This window comes from Osmia lignaria, chromosome 5 (genome assembly GCF_051020975.1).
Source record: "Osmia lignaria lignaria isolate PbOS001 chromosome 5, iyOsmLign1, whole genome shotgun sequence".
Classification (NCBI taxonomy): domain Eukaryota; kingdom Metazoa; phylum Arthropoda; class Insecta; order Hymenoptera; family Megachilidae; genus Osmia; species Osmia lignaria.
In genome coordinates this window covers 11,413,240-11,428,446 of record NC_135036.1, presented here as the reverse complement: position 1 = coordinate 11,428,446, position 15,207 = coordinate 11,413,240, and the positions used below count along the sequence as shown (strand labels likewise).

The window sequence follows — 15,207 nt, the reverse complement described above, 5'->3', positions numbered from 1 at the left end:
TGATTCGTAAAGGGTGATACGATATTAAATAATTAGCAAGCATGGGTCTTGGCTCATGAAGAAGGATAAAATAATTAATAACTGAAATGTTGGCTTTAGTCTATAAAAAGGGATAAAATAATAAATAAGTGAAAAAATTTGAATAAAAGGGATGGTTGGCCGAGGCCCGGAACAAGGATACAATGATAAATGTTATATACCTTCGATGAGTTTATTTAATAAGCAAGGAAAATAAATAAAATGAATTAAATAAACTCCGAAAAGAAATAAAACAAAACGGACGATTATTATACTTCCACTCATTTTATTCCTTCCTTTACATCCCCCTTTTAGTCGCCTCTTACGACAGGCAGGGGATACCGTGCCCGTATTCTAATCCCCCCGAGCCACAGGGGGAAAAATGATACGGACCTGATATCGTATTGGGGTGTCAGGGACCCCGAAGCATCGCTGACGCTCTCTATATACCGACCTGGTATCATTTCGGGGTTCTAAGGACCCCGAAGTACCGCCGATATTGCATACCGAAGTTATATCATTTTGGGGTTCTAAGGACCCCGAAGCATCGGTGACGCTCTCTGCATACCGACCTGATATCGTCTTGGGGTTCTAAGAACCCCGGAGCATCGCCAAATCTGTATACCGAAATAATATCCTCTTGGGGTTCTAAGGACCCCGAAGCATAGGTGACGCTCTCTGCATACCGACCTGGTATCGTCTTGGGGTTCTAAGAACCCCAAAGCATTGCCGATTCTGCATACCGAAATTATATCCTTTTGGGGTTCTAAAAACCCCGGAGCATCGCCAAATCTGTACACCGAAATAATATCCTCTTGGGGTTCTAAGGATCCCGAAGCATCGTCGATTCTATATACTGAAATAATATCCTCTTGGGGTTCTAAGAACCCCGAAGCAACGCCCATTCTATATACCGAAGTTATATCCACTTGGGGTTCTAAGGACCCCGAAGCATCGTCGATTCTGCGTACCAAAATTATATCCACTTGGGGTTCTAAGAACCCCGAAGCATGGTCGATTCTGCATATCAAAATTATATTCACTGGGGTTCTGAGGACCCCGAAGCATCATTGATTCTGCATAGTAAAATTATATTCACTTGGGGTTCCGAGGACCCCGAGGCATTGCGAATACCGCACACCAAAATTATGTCCGCTGGGGTTCTGAGGACCCCGAAGCGTCAATGATTGGGCATAGCAAAATTATATTCACTTGGGGTTCCGAGGACCCCGAAGCGTCAATGATTGGGCATAGCAAAATTATATTCACTTGGGGTTCCGAGGACCCCAAAGCGTCAATGATTGGGCATAGCAAAATTATATTCACTGGTGGTTCCGAGGACCCCGAAGCGTCAATGATTGGGCATAGCAAACTTATATTCACTTGGGGTTCCGAGGACCCCGAAGCATCCATTCAGCATACCAAAATTATATTGTCTTGGGGTTCTAAAAACCCCTTAAGAACAACGATTGTACATATCAAAATTACATTGTTTTGGGGTTCTAAGGACCCCGAAGCACAAGTGACTGCATACTGAAATATCATCCTGGGGTTCCTGGGGCCCCGTGAATTAAAGCCCCTTGCGAGTAAAGGCACATCCAGTTTTCTTGTATCTATGGTCACTGTCTGTAGTGACTTGATATAGGTTGTAGTTTAATGTTTTATTCGATTGTGAGTTTTAAATGGAGCAAGATAATAATACCGTTTCATTTATAAGTACTCCTGGGTTTTGTTCTGATTGCGGTTCAATTTTGCCATTGTTAGGTGAGACAGGAGATGTAAAATGTTATGCTTGTCAACGGACCTGGGGTACTGAAGGTACATATATTTTACCGGTTTTATTTATGCATGACATAAATATTATGTAAAAAATCTTTTTATTTCAGCTTTTGGTGATATGGCTATGAATTGTACTATTCATTTTAACAAAAAGGATGCTTATGATTCTTCAAAACAAAAGGATGATGAGGATGAAGAAGCAGAAGGTCCAATTGTTGAACGAAAATGTCCACAGTGTCAAAATGATAAAATGTCATATGCTACATTGCAATTGCGATCAGCAGATGAAGGACAAACTGTATTTTATACATGTACTAAATGCCAGTATGTGTCTTTTATTAACATTAGATTTTATTTTAATTATATGTTAAAAATTCAAATTTTTATTTTTATTTCAGACTTATTTACAAGCATTTAATATCTTTTTCAGATTTAAAGAGACAGAGAATTCTTAGTATACATGTTTGCTGTACATTGATGTATTAATTTAAAATACTTACTAGAAAAATAACACTTTATATTAATAAAACATAGAGCTTTATTTTTGATACACTCAACAAATATCAGTGAAGGGAGAATAATAATTTCGTAATACCGCTGAATTAACGATGTATTTTCTTCTTAATTACGCGTAGTTGGATATTTTTGTTATTGATGTATTTTTAAATCCTATACTCGATTAAATATTTTGTACAATACATTGGAATAAAAGTTAACAATCACTTTATGAAGTTTCTATTGATCCATCGTCGAAACCATTACAGTGGTCCTTTCATTATAAAATCTTCGTATTTAAAGAGTTTTGTTAGTACACCGCTTACTCTACGAATAAACTTAAGTATAACTATTTAATCGCGATAATATTACATATACGTATATGTACTTGTAATAGTAAGGAGAAATAGATACGCTATCTTATATCAAAGAATTTTCAACAATCAGCCAACCAGCTTAATTATATACACCATCAGAAAAGTCTTAAACTACGATTTATTTTAAAAAGGCTTTGTTATCCTAACATTGATAAAACCAACAGGAGGAGATTTATTTTCATGTTTAAATAACGTTTTTACCGATTACATTAGCTTACGCAAAGTTATCCTTATACAGTTATACTTGTAACTTGTAACATAAAATACCATAGATATTATTTTTAATAGTTTATAATTGTATCACATCTCGTTAATAGAAACATAGGAATTAAGAGGATAAAATCACTGTTAAGCATGTACCACCGCCAAATAATAAAATAAAAATAGTGAAACATAATGAAAGATATCGTTGCGTATTCTCTTTCCCTTCAAAAGAAATATATTTTATAAACACTTCTTGAATATGTATATAATACTCACTTGCCTCGTATAATTCTTGAAATAAAACAAGAACATGTCCTACTATAATTCGCAATTAAAAGTTCAAAGATAATCGTCGTTACAATATATAATAACATTTGCCCCGTTAACAATATATTTCACATGAAAAACATTTCTTCCGTTGTTAGTCGTAACATCTCTCACCTGTTCATTATTTCTACAGGGCATTTAATAAGATGCTCTATTACGGTGATTTCTTCATCATCGTTAAACTTTATTATTTATAGGATTTATACCGAGTCCATTAGGCCTTCGATGAACGATTGAACTGGTTTCTGTCCGCAAAAAAAGTATCAAAAAAATTCTACAAACCAGCTCTGTAGTTTTTTGTTTAACGAATAAGTGTACTCCATTCAAACAACTGGTGAAATTTTATTGTTTTAATTAATTTTCATTAGAAATACGATTTTCCTTGGACTACTACCCTTAGACCAGTTGAGAAATGGTTATGAAGAAGTTACTTTATAAGCTGGTCATTATGTTTGCGTCGAGTACACCCATTAGTTTCTCTTTCAATTATGTACACTAAAATGTTACATATTGTACATCGAGTATGTACAAGTGACAAGGTATTTACAAGTGGAATATGAGGCAGGTGACACAGAGGATCCTCTAGATTGTCCTTTAGTCTCGATTTTGCGATCATGATGCTTCGTAACATTCATCTAAAAAGTTCTCCAGGGAGTGGTACAAGTGAGCGCGAGATTGAGCGATTCCGTGATCCTCGTCCGTGTAAGTCTGAAACAAAAACAGATTGAAAGTTAGAAAAAATGTTAAAAAATTTAATCAGCTTTGGATCAGATTTGGATTAGTTCAGCTTGAAAGTATATACAAAGCCTCTTTCTCGTCGATTCAGCTGGTCGCTTCAAAATATTCCCAAGTTATCTCCTGGTGGGTTTGAGTCGTTCTCACGAACTCGAAATATCCAGAAATTTCGTTAGTTTTGAGTTAGATTTAGTTAAGCTTCAAATTCGAGTAAGCGTACTATCTTCTGAACGCATGAATTCCCGAAACTGAGATCTCATATTTCAACAGCGCTCTCTCCGCTAACAATAAGTTTTATCTCAACTAGTGCTATTAGGAAGAATTACCGAAATAGATAAGCACCATCGCTTTCTAACTTTCTGAAAGTTCTCTCAATCGTTAACGCGAGCAAAAGTTTATTAATCAAGTCCATCGGTAGGCTTCCAGTTGATAAATCCTCTTACTTACAAACTTATTACACCTGTCCATTGCTCTGTTTTCTTTTAATTCAGCTTCATTATACGTTTAATTTTGTTACGCGTTACTTTACGTAATGAAAAACCGTAGGCAGTTTGTGTGTTTAAAGAAGGAAAAATAAAAACGAATTGGACGGTTACTATTGTAGCGTTGTGGTTCTCTGCAGTTTATTTGAATGGTTGGTTATTTAAATGGAGAGGACTGTACACGCGAAACTCGAACACACAATGCAATTTATTTGGCTCGTACTTACATGCTTTATTTTTTTCCATGTACTTTGTAGATTTTAATCGTCAACGTTAAACACTGCTGAATGTAGGAAGAGCACGTAGAGTAAGCATGATAATTTTGTAAGCGTTTTTGAAATGATACAAAAAATCTCAATTTATCCTTTAGCCTTCTTTCATCAACGTTTGCTACCTACTTACTTTTACAAATGTATAAATTAAACTTTTATATCAAATGTAAAAGAAGTCAGAGTTTCAGTATAAATTGATTAAACCAGAGATGCGTTTATGAACACTTTGAAATTTTAAAGGGAATTCTCTTTGGTAAATTTTCATAATATTTTATGAATGGTGAATTATACGAATATTTTGTATCTCAACTTGGAAATTTGATTTTATCCAGACACCTCGCTTAGCTCTTCAGGGTGTTAAGGAGAAACTTCTTAACAGGGAAACGTGCTCGCCGACGTATTAGCTTACTTAAGCCTTTATTGTAATACAATATTAATGACGTACCTGTTGCCGAAATAGAATATCCTTTTGCTCGAGAACTTTGGCCAACAACAAAGATTGTTGATAGTGCACGTTGTCATCCAAAGTTCCATGGATCAAGTAGTACATCTTCGTTTTAATATTATCCACTTTGTTGAGTAGCTGGCCTTGCTCGTACCCGTGAAGATTATCCTCCATCGTTGGCAAGCCCATAAAACGCTCCGTGTAAATTGAATCTATAAAGAACGTTCGTTACAAAGTTAATTCCACTGGCGTGACATTGAGCCTGCAAATAAATAAATTTAATTTACGAAAACTTGAAATAGAAAAATGTATGTATGGGACAGGAAAGACATGATAGAAAACCGACGAAGAAAGAAAAGAAAGAAAAAAAAAAGGTAAAAAGGTAAAATGGTGGCGTTAAAAATGTGTATCGACGAGAATGAGAAGAAGGAAGGGGGCATCCGAATGCTCGACTCGGTCGAAACGATTTCAGAACGATGGCTCCTCGTTGAGGAAATAAATCTGATATCTGGAAACGCGATGGTAGCTGACTGCGACAAGATTCCAACAATAATTGAATCGATCGAAGCCGAAACGAACCGTCGCGTCGACAAGACCGGAGTCTAGCTTTTTCTTCCTTTTTTCTCCTCCTTTGGTTCCTTGCTTCGCCTTCGATGCTCGAACGAGCGTGCTGTGCCAATCACCGCGAAAAAACTACAATACCATCGAATCGTTTCCCTTTTTATCCCTTCTGACATTACAAAAAATCATACTCGAATCTCACGTTCCATTTCACTCGAGTACATTTAATAAGCTTTTGATAGCCGCCGCGAACTACCAAGCATGTTTAATAATTACTTTATCAGGATATCTGGTGTTAATTACATTTCAAGTGTAAATTTATTTAAAATTCAACGAAATTTTCGGAATTGTCGCAATTTATTAGCGAAGTTTGAACTTATCTTAGAATGCAACGGGGTTAACTGGTTTTGTTAGTTGGAAAGTGGGACCTCTTGTATCGCAAAGAGTTGATTAACATAATTTAAAGGGAAAGAAAATTATGTTGATAAATCGTTTCGAGGAGGAAAGTTGGATAACTGAGATGAATATTTAAAGCTCTGCCTTGGATATTTCATATCGAATAATAATAATAATAATCAACGACCCTAGAATCGATATCATTTTAATTAACCGATTACCAGTGAAAGTCGTGATATTGAAACATCTATTATAGAAGAAGGAACTGAAATGCACGTGAAATTGATTGCAAAGTGAAAACGATTAACTCGGTCTCTTATTCGAGTGGCACAATGGTACCGTTAATTATCATCATTTAAACAAAGATAAAGGCGGTTGAGAAATAAGTAAAGAACTTGATCGTTTCGAGTATAGAAGCCGGATATAAAACGAAGTGCATATTTAAAGGTCTGGCTCGGACATTTCAATGAATAAAAGTACCCTAGAATGGTGGAGAGTATGCGGTACGCGTTCAATGGATGAAAATATTATCTCCCTGGTAGACGTACCGTAAAGAGCCCAATCTGTTACAGGTGCCACGGACATGCCGCACTTGAAGACGCCGTGATAATCCATGGCGAGTGTCATGCCTGTCGCGTATCCACCATAACTCCAACCCCATATCGCTGTTCTGGTACGATCGATGAACGGCAGCTTGTCTTGTAAATACCTGCAATCGACGGAAAGATCGGTCATTAATAAAAACCTCGGTAATACTAAATGTGAAACGATTTCAGTTGAACGCCAGGGCTATTCGTATTTCTTCGCAGGCACCTAACTTTTCTTTCCTTGATTTTCCAAGTTTGCCGAGTTTCTTTTGTTAGTTTCCCTGTGAGAAGTTATGGTGACTTTCTATGTTTCTTCGCAGATTGTAAAAGGGCTGGTGGATACTACGTTATTTGTTCGTGGCGGGAATTCAGAGTTATCGTTAGAGTGGTTGCTTCGAAAGAGAATTTTCTTCTTAAATCGTGTAACCCTTTCAACGTTAACTATAGATAATTCTGTACCATCTGTAGAAACAAACAAATCAAATGTCCAACAAAAATTTCATTCGTCTCCGATAGTGGGTCACCTTCGAATCCATCTTCTTCGAGGCTAGCAAGGTAAGAAACTCGGACCTAAATCTATTATGCATCCGAGAGGCAAGCACTTAGAGCGTCTTACATTTATTTTTAGTGGACTGTCTTTTAAAGAACAATTTTTACGAGGTCTCCAAGTAAAGAGGATCGCACGACACTCTGACTTTACGAATTTAAGATCTTCTCTCTGTTACCTGCCGGTAAACCTCTCTTTCCTCTCTTTCACGGTGTGTAACTTAATGGCCATTTAGACGTCTTTCCCACCGCTCATCCTCTCGATATTGCACACCCCTTCAACCTATAAACGTATATATAAATGCTGTTTCTTACGGAAACAAGCCTGTTGCCCTAGATAGAAGCCTTTCTGAATGCTTCTCAGACACCTTTTATGCCATCGTGGAAGTAGCGAAAGCAATATGTGGTTAGTCTCGAAACCTTCGTTATAAAAATTTGATCTAGATGTAGTTTGTCTGTATGAGGTATTCCATAAAAGTGGACCAGGTTATGGTTAAGAGATGGAAAGAAACTTTTATTACCGTATTGGAGTCAATGCAATTTTCTGTCTTTTGCAAAAGATTTAATTTGGTTTTCCAATTGGATGGGAATATGGTTCGATGGAGTATCGAACAAAGTGGACAGTAGGTAGATTCAAATTCTTTTCGCGTTCGAACAGGGTGTCCTGTTACCCGTGGAGGAGTTCCCTTACAAAGTAGGCCCGACACAGGCCAGTCGAGTGAAAAAAAAGTAGGAACATTGGGGAAAATTGACAACGTGCCTTTGGCTAGTTCCCTTCCCAAAGGACCACGACCCGATCGTGTAGCAGGACCTTAAAATCCTCTGCCGCGCCCGGCTCCTCTCCCTCTGCACTGCGTCACTCTCAGCCTCAGCCTCAGCCACAACAGCACCGCTCGATCTGGGTTACCTCGCGAAATCAAACTTCCTCGAATCTTTTGCGAATATTCGGCTGACTTTGACTATCTGTGGGCGACTCGGAGTTTCCGAAATCCAAGTTTCTCGCTTCCTTCCATAGATCACCGAGCTGATTTTCTCTGTTCGAAGAAAACCAAGAATATTCCTCTGGAAATATGAATTTCTCTGACATCTTGTTAAGAGGATCGTTTCTTTCTTTTTGAAAATAAACATCATCGGCGAAGCAATTATTTTTCAAACAAGTGGGACACAAAAGTTGGAGAAAAATGGGCAATATCGTGGTCGATTCCGGAGTGGAAAAGTTGACGACGCTTGATCGCGTCAACGTGGAAAACTTCTTCAAACACTCCTTTACTCCGTCAGGCTGCATTCGATTTCCTCCACTCGAGACAATACGTGATTTCCGATCGGGAAAGGGTAAAGGAGACCGTCGCCGGTGCTTCTTTCTTCGCAATCTCTCTTTGGCTATTGTCTCTCGTATCTCGTGTGCGTTCAATAATAATGGTTCCAAGGGGAGCGAAGGCGGCGAGCCACACGGTTGCCCATAGAAGCTAGTAGTGCTGCCAGTGGATTCCTTTTTTCGTAAAATTTATTTAGCTCGTAAATCGACCTACCCGCCCGTTGAATTCTATTCCCGCCGCAACAACGCTACCTTTCCCAACGTGACCATCGATTTTCGAATGGAATTTCATTTTTTTCAACGAGATCCATCGCGGATCCTCCTGCTTCCCTCGTATCGCTATTGGGATTACCGTCCCATCGTATCGGACCCTTTTGAATATCGTTTCAAAGTAGCAACGTTTGATTGCCTCGATAATTTTTATGAAGAACGAAAGAATTAAATATCTCGGGGAGAGAAATCCAATCGCGGCAAGTGCTCGAGTCTAATTCGAACACCGCGCGACAAGGGTTAAGTTTCTTTTATTTTTCGTTTCCATTTCTGTTATTTCTTTTTATTTTTAATTAAGGGTTGCTTTGCAAGAAGCGACACAGGCACAATAAATTGGAATCCGAGGCTCTCGAAAATAATCGAGCCGTTGTTTTTTTTCCGACAAACGCGTCCTCTCCATTTCTCCTCCAGCGTCGCCGCTTGAAATTTTTCACCACCACCTCCACCCTTATCCGCCGTTGGCATTGTGATTCTACGTTTTAACAGAACAACCAATCGTAGTATCACTGGAAATTCGTGAAGGATCAATCTTCCGCAAAATAAAAGAAAAATTCAATTTTCTAACCGCACAAATCCTTTCGTCTGTTGTTTATTTTTCAGCTGAGATATTGCGATATCAAAACCAAGTGCCGTAGCGTCGACACAGAGGGTTGAAATCACCCTACGTCATCGTGTGTTTAATTAACTCGGACGTGGTGTTGTAGGTGTTGAAGATACGTTTAGATGAAAGGGAAGATAAGCAAGATAATAGGTGCAACAGGGAATCTATGGTTCTAGTAGCGCATTCAACAGTAACAATAATAAATTTCGATTTCCATTTGCTGTTAACCACGATTGTTCGACCCTGTTAAGCTGTTGATTTATGTTTGTCTTACTTTCAGTGTATATCTCTTGCGATAGCTCATTTCTCACCCTACCTTTTCTTTTTCCAGCTTCTACTTTTCTTTGTAATGCACACCAATCTTCATTTTTCATTTCTTTTTCCTATTATTTTTTTATAGTTTTCTTTGATCTTTACGTTATAGTCTCTGCCTTTGAAGTTTGCCTTTGGCTTGTTTTTCTAAGCGCCTTACTTCCGTTTTTCATTTGCACCTCTTTTCATTCTATTCTTCGATCATACCGTACTCTCAACTTCCTATACGTCGCTTTAATCAGGGCTTGTTAATTGAATCTAATACAATAGTTTCAGCTGAAATTTAACTCATTTCCAAAATTATCTTTCGCTTAGCAAAACCCTTTCGCTTTACCATCTACATACCTACACACTTTGATCGATCTTAATTTACCCTGCGGCGATCGAGGCTCACCTAATCCGTAAACGATTAATTTCAGAGCGAAACGGGAGCTGCCATCGCGTTAAATTCATCGTTTCTCGATGACGAAGTAATATTCGCCCCCATTGGTCGAACCCGCCCCTAAACGGTCCCGAGGCGTCCCACCACGAAAAAGAAAAAAAAAAGATTCATCTTTCGGTCATGGGGTCTGGGTTATTCACTGATCAAGCGATCGCGGGGGTGGAACAGCAACATTGCTGGTTCGATGACGGAACAAAGGGCGGTTAAAAAAAAAAAAAAGGACGAGGAAAAAACGAGCGGTCACCGTGCAAACAGAACGGGGTGGAGAAACGAGTAGGGAAGAAAGATAAAGAGCGGGAAACCGCAAGAGGTGTGAGGAAACTATCGATGAGATTCATTTGGTGATTTTTCATTTTCCCTTTCCCTTTTCTTCGCAATTTTTACTAGGATTCAAACTCTATGGTGATTCAAGCGACACTTAAACCGAAGGGTATTGATTACTCGGGGCTGTTCGAAAGGGGTAATGAACCGAATTCCAAGTTTGAAACTATCGATGCGGATGACGTATATTTGAATTCGAAATAATGGCACACTATTGTTCCAAAAAGTCCTGAGTACATTTTAGCCAAAAATAATTGAAATTTTACAATTTATTGAAACTTCGACAGGACAATGGTAGAAATAGTTGATTTTAAACCATATTGCCAATAAGTTGATTAATTTCGACCACTGTCCTTTGTCGAGGCACGAAAACCTGCAAAATTTTAATTCTGTTCCATCCACCAGCTCTCCTTCCAGGCAGTTGATACCGCCAGGACATTATTTTTCTCCTCGAAGCAAAAACGGAAGTGAAAAGACAGATCGAGTTTGAATGAAAAAAAAAAAAAAAAGGAAACAAAAGTAGACGTCGAAATCGTTGGAAGAGGGGGTGGGAGGAAAAGAATGTCGTGTAAAAAGGAACGACATGAGAGTGGAGGGTGCAAAAGGGCGGTAAGAAAAAAATAGGGCAAAGAAGGTAAAAAAGAACAGCTCGGAGAGAAAAACGAGAGGTGGTGGCGGGAGAAGGGGAGGGTGAGAAAGGGTGACGGGGTACGCAGGAGCGACAACACCCCGTGCAATGAGCCAGAGGTTAAAGAGAGCCGGCCAATTCCGCAATCGCTTGGCCAGCTTCCAATTTCACGACTCGCTTTTTACAGGACGGACGCGGGGTGTGCGCCAACAAAACATTGCAACGTGGATACACAGGGGTGGTCAACGAACAGTACGGGTTGAATATCGCTACTAGCACACCATCTTCGTCGGTTTTCATCAGCGATTCTGCGTGAGGATACGCAAACGTGATCGATAACTGGAGAATACGCGACGCTAATCGTCTATGCGTTAAAATTTCTCCTCCTTGACAGCTTACTCTACTGAGAATTACCCTATAACTTCGGTGATAGTCAAAAGAACTTTTAAGCCATTGGATTCGTCGATCAGCAACGAAAGAGACTGATCGAGGAAGCGATTACTCGTCCATCGATGGAACAACCCTTGGGATCCAGTAAGTTTGTTAGACGGATTAGTGGATTACCACTTCGGCCATCGATAAGTCAGTGCTTCGGCATCGATGTTAGCAGGTAGAAAAGATTAAATCGAGTAATTAGATTATCCATAGAGTTGGTAAATTTCAAGAAATTGCGAGTAGCTGCGCGACGGAAAACCGCGTCACGAACATCCTCCTCGACGTTCTACTCTGCTCTTTGTTCTCGGCTGACAGTTGGGATCACGGGAAATAAAGAGAAAGAGGAGAAAAGAAAGAAAAATACAGGACATTTGAATTTCGAGGCTCGAAAATGTGGGAAACGGGAACAGGAGGAAAAACGAGGCTGTCGTTTCTGCGTCGTTAATTTTGCACGCGTCGCGGTTTCGTTTCGCGCGTCGGAAAAGCTTGAAAAGTTTTTCGCCTCTTTTCCCAGGCGATCGTTATCTATCGGAGCGACGACCGGAGATCGTGTACAACGTTGCGTGTTCCATTTTTGGCCAAGCTACATGAACGAATGAACGAGCGACTGCTGTTGGAAAAGTTCTGATTCGATGGATATTCGAGATTACATACAATTATCGAAATTTCATTTTATGCGGAAACTAATATATTCTTCGATTTCCCGAACACGCGTTTACTCCTTTGTATGCTAATAGTTGGGAAACAGTGTGTAACTTCTATTCGAAAATTTACACAAATAGAAAACACGTTGAACGGCCAAGCCCAAAGATCCAAGTTTATACAACGAACGTTTCAACAATAGCGAACGGCCCTTAAGCACCTTAATGGACGGATCCGAAGACCTACATGCAATATTCGAAGAGTTGCAAACTTCTTCAACGTTACTCTCGATCGCTTCTCTAAACGATCCTTTGCAGAATTTGCTCATCCTTGTCCTCGAACTTGTACGCTAAACCATCCAAACTCTCTCCCCTAAATTCTAAGTCCTTTTGCCGCAAACTATCCCTCGTAAATATCCCGGTGGATATTTTTTAAATACTACATTCGAGCCATTATATTCGTACCACGCTCACCGATAAATCAAGCATAGGTGGAAAAGCAAAAAAAAATAAAGAGGAAAATGCGGTTAGAGAACTTGTCATAAATTGACTTATCTCGACGTCGTTTGGCAAAACGTACCCGTGGTAAATATTGAATCGATGTCTGGGTGATATTTGTTGACGCGGTAGCATTAAAAATGCAACGAACAACAGCGGGCAATCCGTGTCTTTTTGCATTTAAAACGGTCTGGAACTCGATAAATTGCATCGGGGACATTTTACATGTAAATAGAGAGCTGGCACAACGAAATTAGTATTGGCCCTGTGATCAAAGTGTTCGAACAACACGACGACGATGGCAGTGTGACATTTAAAAATCATTTGCATTTTTAACCCCGTCGTGCTACCGACATCCGGATTGCAATATTTCGTCGTCGAAGGGGTGAGAGAAAAAAATGGGAGGAGAAAATTGCAGCCAGCTTTGAAGCGTGTTTATGTAAAACGCTAGCTCGTTTAAGATGCAAACACAAGGTTTTTCCCTGGAAAAACAGGAACCTTTGCTGGGGTTGATTCGATCATATTTTCACCCCTCTCGTTATCAGCTTCTCAATTAATTACTATTACCGTGCTGATACAAATAAAGGATTAGATCGAAATGCATACAAACTAATTGAGCTTTTCCTCACGGAAGATTTACATACCTGGTAACGTTGATCTGATCAGCTATCTCGACTGTTCCAAGATTTCGATATCCAGCGAACAGCATACCATTGTCCATTAATCCAGAACCACGACCATCGATGGTCGCGTAGATGATACTCTTGTTTGTTACAAGATACGTGCCCCAATCGATGTTGAACTTCTCCGTAACTTGATACGAATCTGGACCACCATATCTAGAAAAAGAGAACCAAATTATTATTATTAATATACTGTCCGAGATATTAATTAAAATTTGGAAATTGGTCATTCACGTCACATCATTACGTATTAATGAGTTTGTTTGCTGTCGTGCGGGTAATTATTAATCGCTAATTACGATATAACATGCTTGTATTTTACAGAAAGTGAGTGGGCAGTGATTGAAGGGAATAATAGGTTTTCAGGTGTGAATGAAACATGCGTTAAATAATTGGTCCTCGAGGTATAAACGTTATAAATTACAGAACGAATGACACGCGTCCATGTGATTCAATTTATTAATTGATGAGCTAACAGGGGAACTGAATAAAAAAGTATATAACTTGTCATAAATTACAATGATATTTCAATAAATTAACGTAACGAAGCGTGATGTTCGATTTAATGAGATTTCATTACACCGATAAACGAAGTTAATTTTATCTTCGAATGTATCGTTTCGATTCATAACGAAATTAATCAAACTAATTCCAGCCAAGCTAATCGAGTTTCTTTATAGCTTTTTTCTTGGTTCACAGAATTGAAGCAGCAATTATTAAACAATTCCATTCGATTAAATTAAGAAAAGTTAACTCGATTTCACAGTTTAATTCAGTTATTCAATCTCGCGTACTGTCTCTATTCACACGCAATCTAATCCCCTAGAAACGAATTCTATCTGTGTAATCAAATTTTCGAAACAAGAATCAACGTGTACCACCATGAAAGTTAGTCGAATTTTACTCAATTTTGCACATTTTCGAATGAATTTCTCGTCAAAATTTCCTATGAAATTTACAGAATTGACAATGCTAATTAATATATTGAATAATTCATAAAAATTCAGGGGTCGCGTTTACAGGTCGTCGAATGAATTTCACGAGAATATTTCCGTCGTATCGCGAGACACCTTTCGATAGAACGGATGGTCGCAAAAAACTTTTTGATAAATGATATGCTGTGTCTGACACGTGCTACCCTCCCTCAAGTCTTTTCTTCTTTTTTTCCCATTCACCACGAATAATTCGTATCCGCTTTCGAGGGCATTAAAGCGCATTCATAGGGGTGGCAAGCATTTGCATACGAATAAAATAACGAAGGAGGTGAAAGATCGAGGGAAATCAAGCGCAATTTCAACGGGCACGTATGTAATTTCTCGGTAAAACGATCTCGTTTCGTTGAAAAATCATTTCGAAACATTAAACGAACAGTTTGTTAAGAAAATACTCACACGAAAATTAACATCGGATACTTGGTGGCGCCAGACAGATCTGCATTAGGTGGAATCAGTAGTCTAACTCGAGCATTGAACCCACCGGGAACTGGCACTTTGTAACGATGCACAAGCGGTCGCAATTTTTCCTTAATGATTTCCGAAACCGCCTCGTTATTCTCCCATGCCAGAAGCTTCGTAGAATTCTGAAAAAGAATTACGACACTGTAAAATCTATCCACGTTTCTCGTTTTGAGAAATGGAATTTACCGATAACACTTGACTTTTAATTAATCTTTCACGAGAGAATTTTCACCTAAAGGATACGCGTTATCGGGTCCCTTAAATTTGTCGCGAGCGCTTGAAAAACGACGTGATTCTCCATTTCCGTCGTTCCGATTCGTAATCGAAAGCATTACACGAAAGGTAGGGCAATCTTAAGAACGAATGGTCGAAAACTTTCA

General features: G+C 38.9%; 2 protein-coding genes across 8 annotated transcripts in view; one reads left to right on the top strand and one right to left on the bottom strand.

The window, feature by feature from the left end:
- The first annotated feature begins 1,612 nt into the window (after positions 1 to 1,612).
- RpI12 (RNA polymerase I subunit RpI12) lies at positions 1,613 to 2,524 on the top strand. Of its 2 annotated transcripts, none has more exons than XM_034325823.2 (3): positions 1,613 to 1,836; positions 1,905 to 2,121; positions 2,196 to 2,524. In XM_034325823.2, the coding sequence occupies exons 1-3, from the start codon at positions 1,701 to 1,703 to the stop codon at positions 2,281 to 2,283; spliced, it is 441 nt and encodes a 146-aa protein (XP_034181714.1). In that variant the 5' UTR covers positions 1,613 to 1,700; the 3' UTR covers positions 2,284 to 2,524. The 2 variants fall into 2 exon arrangements, with proteins under 2 accessions (XP_034181714.1, XP_034181716.1); XM_034325825.2 differs by having other exon boundaries at positions 1,616 to 1,836; positions 2,228 to 2,524.
- A 120-nt stretch (positions 2,525 to 2,644) lies between these two features.
- Positions 2,645 to 15,207, bottom strand: part of LOC117605036 (venom dipeptidyl peptidase 4) — a 110,579-nt gene continuing 98,016 nt past the window's right edge. For all 6 annotated transcript variants that reach the window (XM_034325817.2, XM_034325815.2, XM_034325818.2 and 3 more), the window contains 5 exons: positions 14,762 to 14,949; positions 13,332 to 13,526; positions 6,640 to 6,800; positions 5,135 to 5,346; positions 2,645 to 3,908 (listed from right to left, as the gene is read on the bottom strand). In XM_034325817.2, the coding sequence (XP_034181708.1) occupies positions 3,813 to 3,908; positions 5,135 to 5,346; positions 6,640 to 6,800; positions 13,332 to 13,526; positions 14,762 to 14,949 (852 nt within the window). In that variant the 3' untranslated portion in view covers positions 2,645 to 3,812. The remainder of the gene's footprint in view (positions 3,909 to 5,134; positions 5,347 to 6,639; positions 6,801 to 13,331; positions 13,527 to 14,761; positions 14,950 to 15,207) is intronic.

Coding starts and splice junctions, on each gene's coding strand:
- RpI12 (XM_034325823.2), top strand. CDS start 1,701: ATGGAGCAAGATAATAATACCGTTTCATTTATAAGTACTCCTGGGTTT. Junction 1,837..1,904: donor ACGGACCTGGGGTACTGAAG/GTACATATATTT, acceptor TTTTTATTTCAG/CTTTTGGTGATATGGCTATG. Junction 2,122..2,195: donor TATACATGTACTAAATGCCA/GTATGTGTCTTT, acceptor TTTTTATTTCAG/ACTTATTTACAAGCATTTAA.